The 12,063-nt window shown below is 39.1% G+C and overlaps 1 protein-coding gene across 2 annotated transcripts in view; it reads right to left on the bottom strand.

Annotated features, from left to right (window-relative positions):
- Positions 1 to 12,063, bottom strand: part of LOC148025611 (uncharacterized) — a 125,940-nt gene that overhangs the window by 39,002 nt on the left and 74,875 nt on the right. For both annotated transcript variants that reach the window (XM_087692821.1, XM_087692820.1), the window contains exon 4: positions 11,820 to 11,929. In XM_087692821.1, coding sequence (XP_087548947.1) covers positions 11,820 to 11,929 — 110 coding nt within the window. The remainder of the gene's footprint in view (positions 1 to 11,819; positions 11,930 to 12,063) is intronic.

Raw genomic sequence — 12,063 nt, 5'->3', positions numbered from 1 at the left:
AAGCAAATAACATTGAACACAATCCTTAATTGCTCTAGAGACGTGCATATGGCTTACCATAGGTATGGTGTCTCCAGAAACTCTAGCTTGGATCTCGTACTTCTTGCCTTTGTTGGTGAGTTCTACCTTCTTTTTCTGAGAGAAGATGGTTGAATCTACTCTATGATTCCAGGGCATGCCAAGAATCACATCGCAACCATCAAGGTCTCCAATACAGAAGGTATCTTCATCACTGTAGCCTTGAATTTGAAACTTGAGCTTGCCAATGTAGGGTGTCACAGTCTTCACTGTGTCACCTTCATCGGCATTTAAAGCTTGGCGAACTTCTGCTGGAGTGTCCATCTCTTCATTCTTTAATCCAAGTTCTTTAGCTAATTGCAAGGAAATGACATTTTCATTCACCCCAAGATCTATCAAGAATAGTGCTTGCTTATCTTGCAACTGTTCCCAAGCTTTTAATAATTTGCGCATCTCTGGAGTGTGAGTTGTGTTTGCAACTACATCACTGATAGCATTGATTTTCACTAGCGACTTAGGCTTGTTGTCAGAAACCTTGCTTTGTCCTTTGTTTGGACATTGCTTCGCTATGTGGCCTGTTTGTCCACATTTAAAGCACTTCTCTTCTTTCATGAAGCGCTGCTTTTCTTCTTAGGAAAGTTGCTTTGCTTGTGGGTATAGATTGTAGCGAAATTGATGAGCATTAGGAGGTGCATAGGGCTTCATATTCTTTTGATTTGATGGTTGCTTTTGCCGCTGTTTTTGTCCTTCATTTGGGGTTGAATACTCCTCATCATCAGCTACTCTCTTCTTATCATTCTTTTAGAATGATTTGTTGCCATTGTGCTCCATTTCCCATGTCTCAGCATGGTCAATGAGTTCCCTGAGACTAGAACAATGATAATGATTAAGAGCAGTACGAAGTTTAAAATGCAAACCTCCTTGAAACTTCCTAAGCTTTTCCGAACTGCTGATCTTCTTGAAATGTTGGACCTTCAAAAGTAGCTCCCAAAATCTCTTGGTATAGTCACCAAGTGACTCATTTTTCCTTTGCCAAAGCCGATCCCATTCCATTTTTATATCTCTTTTGAAATGAACAGGAAGAAATTGGCTTTGTATCATGTGAACAAAGGACTGCCATGATTTTGGGGCAGCATGATCATATTCCAACCCCGTCCACCAAGTATGGGCTAAGTCGGTCAAATGTAAAGCTGCAAACTTAATCTTTTCTTTTTCTTTATACTTGTCATGACCATACAAAATTTGAAATTTACGAATAAACTTTAGAAGAAGATCAGGATTTCGGAAACCATCATAGATACTGAACTTGATCTTCTTTTTAAGTTGAGATAGTGACTTAGTCTTCTTTCTCTTCTTATGCCTTCGTCCATGCCCGGATCTTAAGGTTAAAGATGATGAAGTGCTTGATGGAGATGAAGATGGAGACGAGGGTGAAGAATGTCGACGCTTTTGACAATGATGAGGTCTTCCACGAGAAGGGTGTGACTCTTCGTCACTAGAAGAGGGTCCATCAGAGTAGGCGCCAAATGACTTTGAAGAAGAGGATGAGCTTCGATGCGATCTCTTTCTTTGTCTTGAAGTAAAATGGGACTGCCTCTTAGAAGTAGTTGGACTTCTTTATTGGCTCCTTTCATTGGTATGGCTTTGTCTTCTTGAAGCAGATGGACTTTTTTCCTTGAATTCTTTGGGATTCTCAACTTTTTCTAGTTTGAGAAGTTGCTCACAAATTTGCTGATTCTCCTCTCTAAGACTTTGAATGGCTTGAAGGATAGCACTCGACTGATCCATTGAGACTCTAAAAATATGCTCAAGCACTCAATGTAAGGGCTGAAACAAACAAACTTATAATTGTAAGCACTACCAGTGTTGGGGTGAGGACCGAGCCAAAGCTCTGATACCACTATAAACACCCCGAACAACGTAGTATGCTTAACAATTATAATATTCGCTTGTTTTCGAGATTTAATATAAAAGAGAATGAACACTTAAAGCTGAAAATGAAAATTACTCACAAAATTACAGCCATGAAATTGTAAAAGTAATGGAGACAAGATTGAGGGTTGAAGATGGGCCAAAACCCCCCCTCCCCTTCCCCCCTCCCAAAGAAATGTATTTCTACTTAACCCAAGTCTCTTAGGGAAGAGCTCAATTACAATAAACTTGAGAGTGAGGAGAAGTAATTCTCACTCTCACAAGATCATGCAAAGATGTGCAAACACACATGCATTATCTATTCTGTAATGATAAGAACTGATTTCTTTACAGTATGAGAGAAGAAAGAGGGAAAATCAGCCTTTCTCCATCGTTGATCAGCAGTACATGGATAGGGCTTGCTTCTTGTTGCTAAAATCTAAGAAAGAGCTCGAGAAGGAGGTGCTGTAATGAATTTATAGGCTTGCTATCCTGTAAAACAGCAGTGATAGAAGAGGGAATATGGAAGAATTTGATAATGGAGAAGTGGGGAATGATGATGGGGATGGATGGGGCCAGTTTCTGGCTATCTGTGGGTGCTATACACGAGTTTACAGCAAAGAAAAATGATGCTGAATGAAGAAAAACGAGCTCTTATTTATAGGAGAGGGAAGAGCTAGTACAAAAGGGGAAAGTGGAGTAGCACAAGACAAGTGTCTAGCCACATGTCATGAGATGTAACAAGTGGTGGGACACTTGGAAACTTGTGTGACAAGTGTCTTGACACTAATCTCTTCTCTATGGCCTTCCTTTTTGGGCTGAATACTATCAAGAATAGAAACAACCAAATTTAGTAAGCATAGTCAGAGTACAGAATTTACTATTTTTAGAATGACATCCCTATTTTTTAGGACTAGTATTTTTAGGCTAATTCGAGGCTCCTAAAATTTAGGGACCCCCTAATATGGGTATAATATAAAAGCTTTTTCCATGTACATCGCAAAAACAGTATCAAAATCTTCATGTGACTTTCCTATGCAAAGAAATGTGCATTTCAAGCTTTCAGCCCACACATGCACATTGTACAAGCATTTCATGATCATGCCATCTTGTTGATTGTAACTGTCTGTTCTGACAGATCTAGCCCACACTTCAAGGCATCAATCCTTTCTGTGTGCAAGTCTAACCATGATATGCGTGAGTTCTAGTCACAGGCGCCCAATCGGGCCATATAGGTGGAAGTGTGAACTATCTTTTCTCTAATCCACCGCATGGGTCCACCATAACTTGTGACCACTCATCAGTGGCCAGCTCCAATGCACTTTTCTTTATATCTAATTAGTGCAAAGGAAACAAATTTAATAAATCATTATATAGGCAAATTAATGAAAAGGATACAAATTCTGTTTCTATAGAGTTGTGACACATGGTGATATGGGATCAAGTGGAGAGGATGCATCACTCCTTGGTCAGTCATGTGGTGAAGGGGAAAACGCAATGACCGATGTTGGGCATGGTTCTCAGCATGGGAAACAAGCTGAAAACGTGGGAAATGACCCAAATGTTGGCACTTCACTGCATCAAGAGGTTAATGTAATCCCATGTATGGCAGCATAGGCATGATGCCTGGGGCACAAAGCAGGCCATATGGATATCTATTTGCACCCCCATAGACTGTTGGAGCACAAGAATTTGGTGCTGGTCATGTAGGAGCATCTAATCGTGCTGGTTGTCATGTAAATACAGCTAATGCACCCTTTTTGGAGCAACCTATTTATAATAACTTCACTCCCATAGGTCCGCCAAAGGACTATGATGAAGGTGGCAAAAGTGTGAAGTTTGAGCCTTTCAATGGTGCACAAGATAGATTGAAAGCACTTGTTTTTATTAAGCAATTTGATACACCCTACTCTGAAAGAAACTGCACAAAGGCATCTAAGATACTAAAGACAGCCACATTTTTTAAGGGAAATGCATTGCAGTGGTGGTCTACAATTCTCATTCAAGGAAGTCACCTACCACTTGGGTCCAGTTCAAGCAAATATTTGCTTCAAATTGGTTGACAAGTACCTTTGAAGTAGACATTATGATAGCTTGAAATTAGCTAAATTCCAAAGATTGCAAAAACTTGGATCAATATAATAAGAAGTTTTGGAATGCATTGTTGCCACTTACTTCTTATCGCACAATGCCTCTCTATGAGCAAGTGGAAAAGTATAGTTATGGTTTGTCAAAGGGTATTTGGGATTTTTGCATTAAGTCCATTGTTTCCAGCATGTCTAAGCTTATAAAAACTGCTACTATAGCGGAGACATTGCTGCATGGAAAGGATGCACAATTTCAAGATAGTGATGACCTAAAATCCATGCTTATTGAAAGTTAAAATGGTCAATATTCTTTGTGATACCAGGCACAAACAAGACATCTAGAAGAATGAAATCTGAACCATCTACAGAAGTGATCAACACCAAACCCATGCCCTAGACATCATAACTATTGTTATTAGCACATGTAACACACTTTCTTGCGGGGGATAAATGCGATGATGTCAACAAACACTTCCATGAAGCAGTGTGCCTAGATGCCCCACAGTCAAAATATCGAGTATATTGCATTTCAATAACATTAAATGCACCATCATCCATGGATGTGTCATAACTACATGTCAAGAATGCACAGTCCTCTACAAAATTGGTTGTAGCATCCCCATCTCAAGACCGAGTGACAAATGTCTCTTGGATAACCAAACCACTTTCCTTTTTCTTCTGCTTGGCCAACCTTTTTCTACCATGGTTGCATTTTGTCCGCATATGCTCATTTTGTACGGTACCATACGGTTTGCGTGTGTTCGAATTGTACAAAAAAAAAAGACCATTTAAAATGTCCATTGGTGCAATTTTTGAAAATTTGCCATTTTTTTTGGCCTATTACACATTCAAACTTCTCTTCTTTCACACTCCTTCCTCTTCTCTCTCCCTCACCTCAACCCTTATAAAAGGGCAGCCCCCTCCCCCCATCTCACTACACAAATCAGCCTCCATCTTCATCAATCTCCCTCTCTTGAGCTCAACTTTCAAGTCATTGTCTTCTTCAATCACCCTACTCTCCCTCTCCCTTTTTCTCGCCTTTTCTTCCTCCTATCCCTATCCCTCTCTCTCTTCCTGTCCCTCTTCCTCTTCCTCATAGTTGTCAGGTATAAAATGTATAATAAAATACCGTACTAAATGGTACCTTAAGATTTTATAAGATATGGTATGATATTAGTACGAAAAAAAACTAACTTGATTATTTTGGACTAAAGATAATAGAGTAGATATTTCAAGTCTAAATAGTAATGCTATTAGAGTATATAAGATGAGTACTTGAGAGTAACATGCCAAAATCTAATGCTGCATGAGCAACATGTGCTACTACTACCTACAACTTATAACTACATAGACGGGAGTGGATACATCATACATGCATGATCATACAAATAAGAGAAGCGTGGGCTTGAGAGAGAGAAGGTTGAGAGAAATTGTTTGAATCTCAAATAACCTAATCCCATAGGAGAATCATATTAATATAAGGAGCATTTAGCTCGTCCCAAAGTGCAGTTCGAATGGGAAAGATGTATCCATTAAGTTGGCACTTTATGATACTAATACGTAAGGTACGGTACCTAAAGTATGGTATAGTATCAAACTTTTCATACGTGGTACTAGTGCAACTATGGTTGAGAGAGAGGAAGAGGCTTGAGAGAGAGAGAAAGAGAGAGAGAGAGAGAGAGGCTTGAGAGAAAAAGAGGGTGTGAGAAGCTTGAGAGAGAGAGAGAGAGAGAGAGAGAGAGAGAGGCTTGAGAGAAAAAGAGGGTGTGAGAAGCTTGAGAGAGAGAGAGAGAGAGGCTTGGGGCAGAAATAAGAAAAAAAAAAGAAAGAAAAAAAAAGAAAGTTGTAGACTTGAAGGAGAGTGGCCAAAAAGTGCCTATTTTTTCGTACTAAATCGTACGGATACGTACCGTACGGATCAGTCCATACTATGTACGGAGACAATCCTGCTCTTCTTGTCTCTCTCCCTATCCCTTTCTCATCTTCTCTTCCTCTCCTCTCTCCCTCTCCCTCTCCCTCTCCCTCGTCCTCTCTATCCCTCTCGCTCTCTCTCACTTTCAAGTTTCATTCATACATATTACAGCCTCTCCTTTTGCCAAATCCCTCTTCCTCTCCCTCTCCTCCTTTCTCCTCATTCTTCTCCACAATGCCTAGGCCTCTTCATGATCTATCTTATGTGTAGGCTGATTTCATATAAAGTTTTATATGTATTTTTTAAATGAAAATTCAAAACAACATATTTTATTCTTAAAATTTTTGTGTACATTCCATATCATACATATTCACATACTGAACATATCATACTAAATGTATGAAACCACCCTATTTCTTGCATTCATCAATGTGCCTTGGTTTCTTACAGTAGTGGCATTTCCCCTTTTTCTTTGTCTTTTCTATGTCTTGGGCAATCTTGTTAGATTGTTGTGCCTAATCAGCCTTTTGCTGAATTTTTAACATATTACTTTCCTTTTCCCTTGCCCTTATATTTGGAGAGCATGGCTACATCCCCTAAACGCATAGCAACATCTCTTGGAGTCTATTCCCCTTGTAATAAGAGGCCTTCCAATTCCACAAAAGTAAGGGGTTGCTGCCTCCCCCCCAAAAGATAAATTAAGCGAGATGTGGAAGCCAAGATAAAGAGGCTGAGAGTGAGTTCAGAGCAACATTCACCATTTTTGCATCCAAAATAACCTCATCAATATTGACTAATTGCTCACAGATGTCTTGCAAGTGTGTAAGGTGATCAATTATGACGTCGCCCTCATTCATATGTGCATTAGCCAATTCTCTCCATAGCAGCAGATTTTGGCTCATGACAAGCTGCAAACATGTGTTCCAAAATATCTCAAGCTGCTTTAGAGGATTTCATGATTGTATACGAGGTATGATAGCTCTCTTAATTGACAAGGCAATTAGTGACAAAGCTTGTGCATCTTTTGAATCCCACTTCCTCTCATATGATGTAGGAGTGAGGACCCCCAAAATATTGCTCTAATCGTGGGTATCATGATTTGACATTGCTGCAAATTATGCACAAACTAAGCAGCCAAACACTTCCAAGCTTTAGTGTGAAGTGTACTCAATTGAGTATTGAAATCCCAACAAGGGATACTAAAGTACGTACAAACTATCAATCTTCTTGAAAAACATACCCAATCTGCAATTTATAGCAATTCAGCATTGTACAATTGCATATACCTCAGGGTACGTGCCCAATATAAAATGCAACAACTTAATGCTGAAAATCCCAAATTTTTACTGCAATTTTTCAGATTTGAAGAAATCTCCGCCCAACGTCACATAAACAGCAAGATAATGTTGTTGTAGCACCTATCCACTACTTTGGGATGCATACCATGCAAAAGCCCCAAATCTTGGTGAAGAAATTTTGAGAAATTTCCGAGATTTTATGCTTACAACCTGAAAATATGATGGAATGTCGCCTTAAGATGCATGTCAACAGCAATCAGCAGTGTCAATTTGCCTTGGAAGAAATGGCAAAAGCCTTGAATTTCTAGTGGAAAAATCGAGAAATTTCTTCAAATCAGTTGTTACCTTGAGTTCCTAGGAGCAATGATCAACAAAATCCCCAAATTTCAGGCCATAAATGTTGGTGGCTGGAGGCAGCAGCATTGACCTAACAGGGTAGACCTGGCGGCATGACCAAACTGGGCATTGCCGATAGAATTAGCAAATTCTAAGAGAAATCGTGCTCCAACTTTGGTAAATAATTAAGATATGTAAGTATGCTGATTTTCTCTTTTTTTTTCAAGAAAAAAAATCTATTGATAACACCAAAATAAAAAAATTGGAGGTATATACAAAGTATAAAATACTCGATAAAGAGTAACTAAATACATCACAAACACAATGGTTGTGTGAACAACCGATCTTGTGGGCTATAATGCCAATCCATGTAGGGGCGGTGTGGAAGGTGTGAGCCCCATCTGTAGAAAAGCCACCCTTCTCTTCCTCGCCCGCTCAAAGCTGCCTTGAATTTTCTTACATCTCCCCAAAGAGTGTGAATGAACTCTATCCAGATCCTTGATAAAGCCTCTATGGTGGATACATCCTAAAGGTCAATGACATTGTTGCATCACGCAGTAAGGATATACCAAGCTCTGATTTTGGCAATCAGCTCCCATATTTGAGAGCCTCCATGTCCATTGTGCGTATGAGTAAAACAAAGTAGAGATCCTACTCTGATATTGTCCAATGATGAAAAAAGAATGACTCTACTAAACATCCTCATAGTTGCAAGCTAGACCTCTATCTATGACCCAAGCTATAGTCTCCCACGTCATTATCACCATCTCCGTTGTGCCATGGAATTTATCTGTTATCTTGAGAGCTCTTCTCCATACCTCCTTAGCTCAAGGGCAAAGTCCCATAGGCAATGTCTCTATGTCTTTGGCATGCCACATTGTGCACATGCCACTGCGTCCCTACCATATCCAAGCAAAGTGCCAATAGCTAAGCTCTTGTGAGCTACAAGAGCTTAGCTATTGTAGCTCACAAGCCATATGAGGAGATATATCTTACTAGGCCTGAAGTTGACATGTAGTCTCCTCCAAGAGCTTAGCTACAAGCCATATGAAGAGACATATCTTACTAGGCCTGAAGTTGACATGTAGTCTCCTCCAAGAGCTTAGCTACAAGCCATATGAAGAGACATATCTTACTAGGCCTGAAATTGACATGTAGTCTCCTCCAAAAGTCATGTAAGAACTCATCTAAGATTCCCTCCCTATACCAATGAGGGGTGGCTATTGGTTGTACTCTGATGCTCATCAATATCATTTTAGCTCATGAATTTACCTGATGCTTCCTATTTTTGTATGCTAGAAAAGGACAACTATCCATACTTTCATAGGATTGTAGTGGCAGTGCTAATAAGATAAATTACATCATGTGAAATAGTGTGATACTTGTACCTACTACTACTTGCAATGCATGCGTATGTTAAACATAAGTCATGCATTTTAAGAAACAAAAAAAAAACTTTGCTCAAAATTATTGGAATTGAGTACACATCACATGAGAACACACACACACGCGCGCGCGCACATGTACATACATACATACATACATACATACATATATATATATATATATATATCATGGAGCACATGGACTCTATTTCATAGAAATAAGAGACACAAGTTGAAGATTACTCAACTGGAGAGATTGATCTTTTGTCATTGCAACCTACATTTGATTGAGGACTCAACTTATACTCAAAGCTAAAGGAGATAAATATGGACAAGGTTAACAGAGTAAGGAGTTGACTGCACCTACAAATTGGGCATGGTCTCACCACTTATCATCTAGAGCGTGAGGAGCTTGGAATCAACATGTAGCCACTTCTAGCTTTGTACCAAGCTCACCTAGTACCTCTACATCTATGGAAGCATCATTGACTTGTTAGCTTCATGATGACAACGACAATGAAGATGATGTCTCCTCCTTCTCTACTAATAGTATTAGTGCTCCTAATAGTACTTTGAAGGAGAAGGAGACATACAAGCTGATACCTTTAGTTGATGCACAATGATATAGTCTTTAGATGATAGATTATGATCATTTTGGTAGTACACTGCACTTTATAGTTGATCATGACTCATTTCATGGACCATTGGAATTTGGATGATGTATTTATTGTTTACATATTGTTTAATGTTCAGCATGTGCTCATGAGCTAAGTCTTGAGTAATGACCCAAGTCTCAATTATGTTTTGAGTCTATACGACATCATGGCAGTTTTTGTACTGAGTATTGATGTTGAAAGTTATATTTTTTCAAAGAAAAGAAATTTTTTTATTCGTAAGACCCTCGGAACAAAATATCCCAGGGAAAAATACAAAGTACATGAAATTAAAACTCGTGTACTGTGGTTTTATAATCTTTGGCACTTTGTGCTTGTCAAATCTCTTATGTGCAAAGGTGAAAGTTACAAATGGTATTACCCATTAAAATAGCATAATATAAAATATTTCTAAAAATAAGCATAAATTTTATTTCCTCTTTTACTGTTTCCACCCTAAGTTGAAATGCAACTCCGAAACATCTTACCATTTCTCAGATTCTGAAACTCCTATCAACTATGCAAGAGTTGAAACTCTTTATTTGTTAGCTCACAGCCAAGTTCCTAACAACACAGTGCTCACAGCCAAGTTTCTATCAACACAGTGAGGCTAGAGGAGAGAGGTTCAACAGTCAAAGACAAGTGAGGCACGGTTGTCCGCTTGCCCATATTACCTTTTCTTTGTAGAGAGATGTATCCACATGTATCCAAGGGGTCAAATTGCCCATTCTAGAGACACATGACAGAGTAGTAGACTTAGATGGTACGAGGAAAACTGTGGGCAACTTGGAAGTCTTTGTAGCAATGATTAATTTCTTTAGCAAGCCTCAGACACTTTCATTAATTGGAACAAACCCTATGATTTTTGGGCATATGAGACTAGACAGCCAGCCTGGATACCCCATAAGGACTTCACTTAGGTTCCTTGCAGACCTCAATGGAGATATCTTGGATGTCATGTGGAAATAGACATCACATCAAAATAGCAGTTATATCTGTTTTTATAAGCATCAGACAGAAGCTCCCTTATTGAAGCACCCATGAGACTATCTCTAGCAAGGAGAGTGGTGGTTGCTAATCAAGTTCTTAAGACCATGTTGTATATTAGCTCCTATTTGTTCTTCTACAAGTCATATTGCAAATCCTTGACTCCCATAGCAAAGCCTCGTAGTAGTGAAGCTATTTTTAGGACTCTATTTCCAAGCAAGAAGCCATGAAAAAGCTACCATTATGGAGATTAGTCCACTACATCCAAACTTGGAGGATCATTGAAGCCTAGCACTCATTGGATCTTGCCACAAATCATGGCTAGAGATTTTCGGAGGGGATTTGACCTTAAATTTGCGGCTGCCAGCATGAGAGCCTAAAGACCTATTTTATCTTGCCTTCACAAGCTAGCATTAAATATAGTTCACCAGAAGATAGGGCAGCCTCTTCCCTTCAACCACAATTTGAGATCATAGTCCAGCCATAACGCATACCACAGGATAGAGGACTCATTTCCGTAAGGAGCTCTAGGTTGCGACCCATAAGATAACAGTAATGGACTATATCCAGTGGAACAGTACTTGACACTATCATCTTGAAACTCTACTATAGGTAGACAAATTGAGAGCACTAAGGTTGTGCTTTAGCAGCTGCAATAATGTGAATTTGCTCTTCCCAATTAGTTTTCCGTTCACTTGCATGTGCTTGCAGCATATCTTCAAGGATTTTCTTAAACTTTACCTGTGCAAACTTTAGTATGCATTGTGCAACTTCTTAACACAACTCTGCAACAGTGGCTATTACATTCTATCCAATTCTCAAACAGCCCCTTTGCCTCATAGGTAATCCAATAGCAAAATCGACAAAGATAAGCTCACATTTGCCCGAAAGAATTTCTAATAACAGAGTCCTCCTATCTTTAATCTTTTAGCTTTAGTATATCACATTTACAACAATTGACATAGTCTCAGACGGCCTTATACATTCTAGACCAATAAATTTCCACTTAGCTAGACTATATGTCATGTTAACTCCTAGGTGTCCTTCATCCACCACTCTCGCCAAATGCATAGAACATTTATTGTCTAGTGTAATGAAAGATTTCATTGTCCCAGAAGAACTATGAGCTTGAAACCCGTGACCAAAATTACTTTGTCTGCATTGCTGCAGCCTGAAATACGAATTCAAGCCATTGATGCCTTTTGAACACATTAGGAACAACATCATGGTACCTGATCCTCTTTGCCGTTTTAAGTGCCTCCACTTCTCTTTGATAGCAGTGCGATTTCTACCCAAGGAGGCTGATATTTTTTTCCAATTACGGCCATTCTCTTTCTCCAGCCTTTAAAAGAAAGACAAAAGACAATAAGGAAAGACATTACCAGTATAGAGCTCACTTTCAAAGTTTTAGGACCATCGACACTTGAGAAGTTATTTAGTGTCTACATTTGTATTTACCAATATCTGTATATGTTA

The sequence above is a fragment of the Lygodium microphyllum genome, chromosome 14 (genome assembly GCF_053477565.2).
Source record: "Lygodium microphyllum isolate KBCC chromosome 14, Lygodium_microphyllum_v1.1.10, whole genome shotgun sequence".
In the NCBI taxonomy this organism is placed as follows: domain Eukaryota; kingdom Viridiplantae; phylum Streptophyta; class Polypodiopsida; order Schizaeales; family Lygodiaceae; genus Lygodium; species Lygodium microphyllum.
The sequence above is the reverse complement of the archived record's forward strand: the minus strand, read 5'-3'. Positions and strand labels throughout refer to the sequence as shown.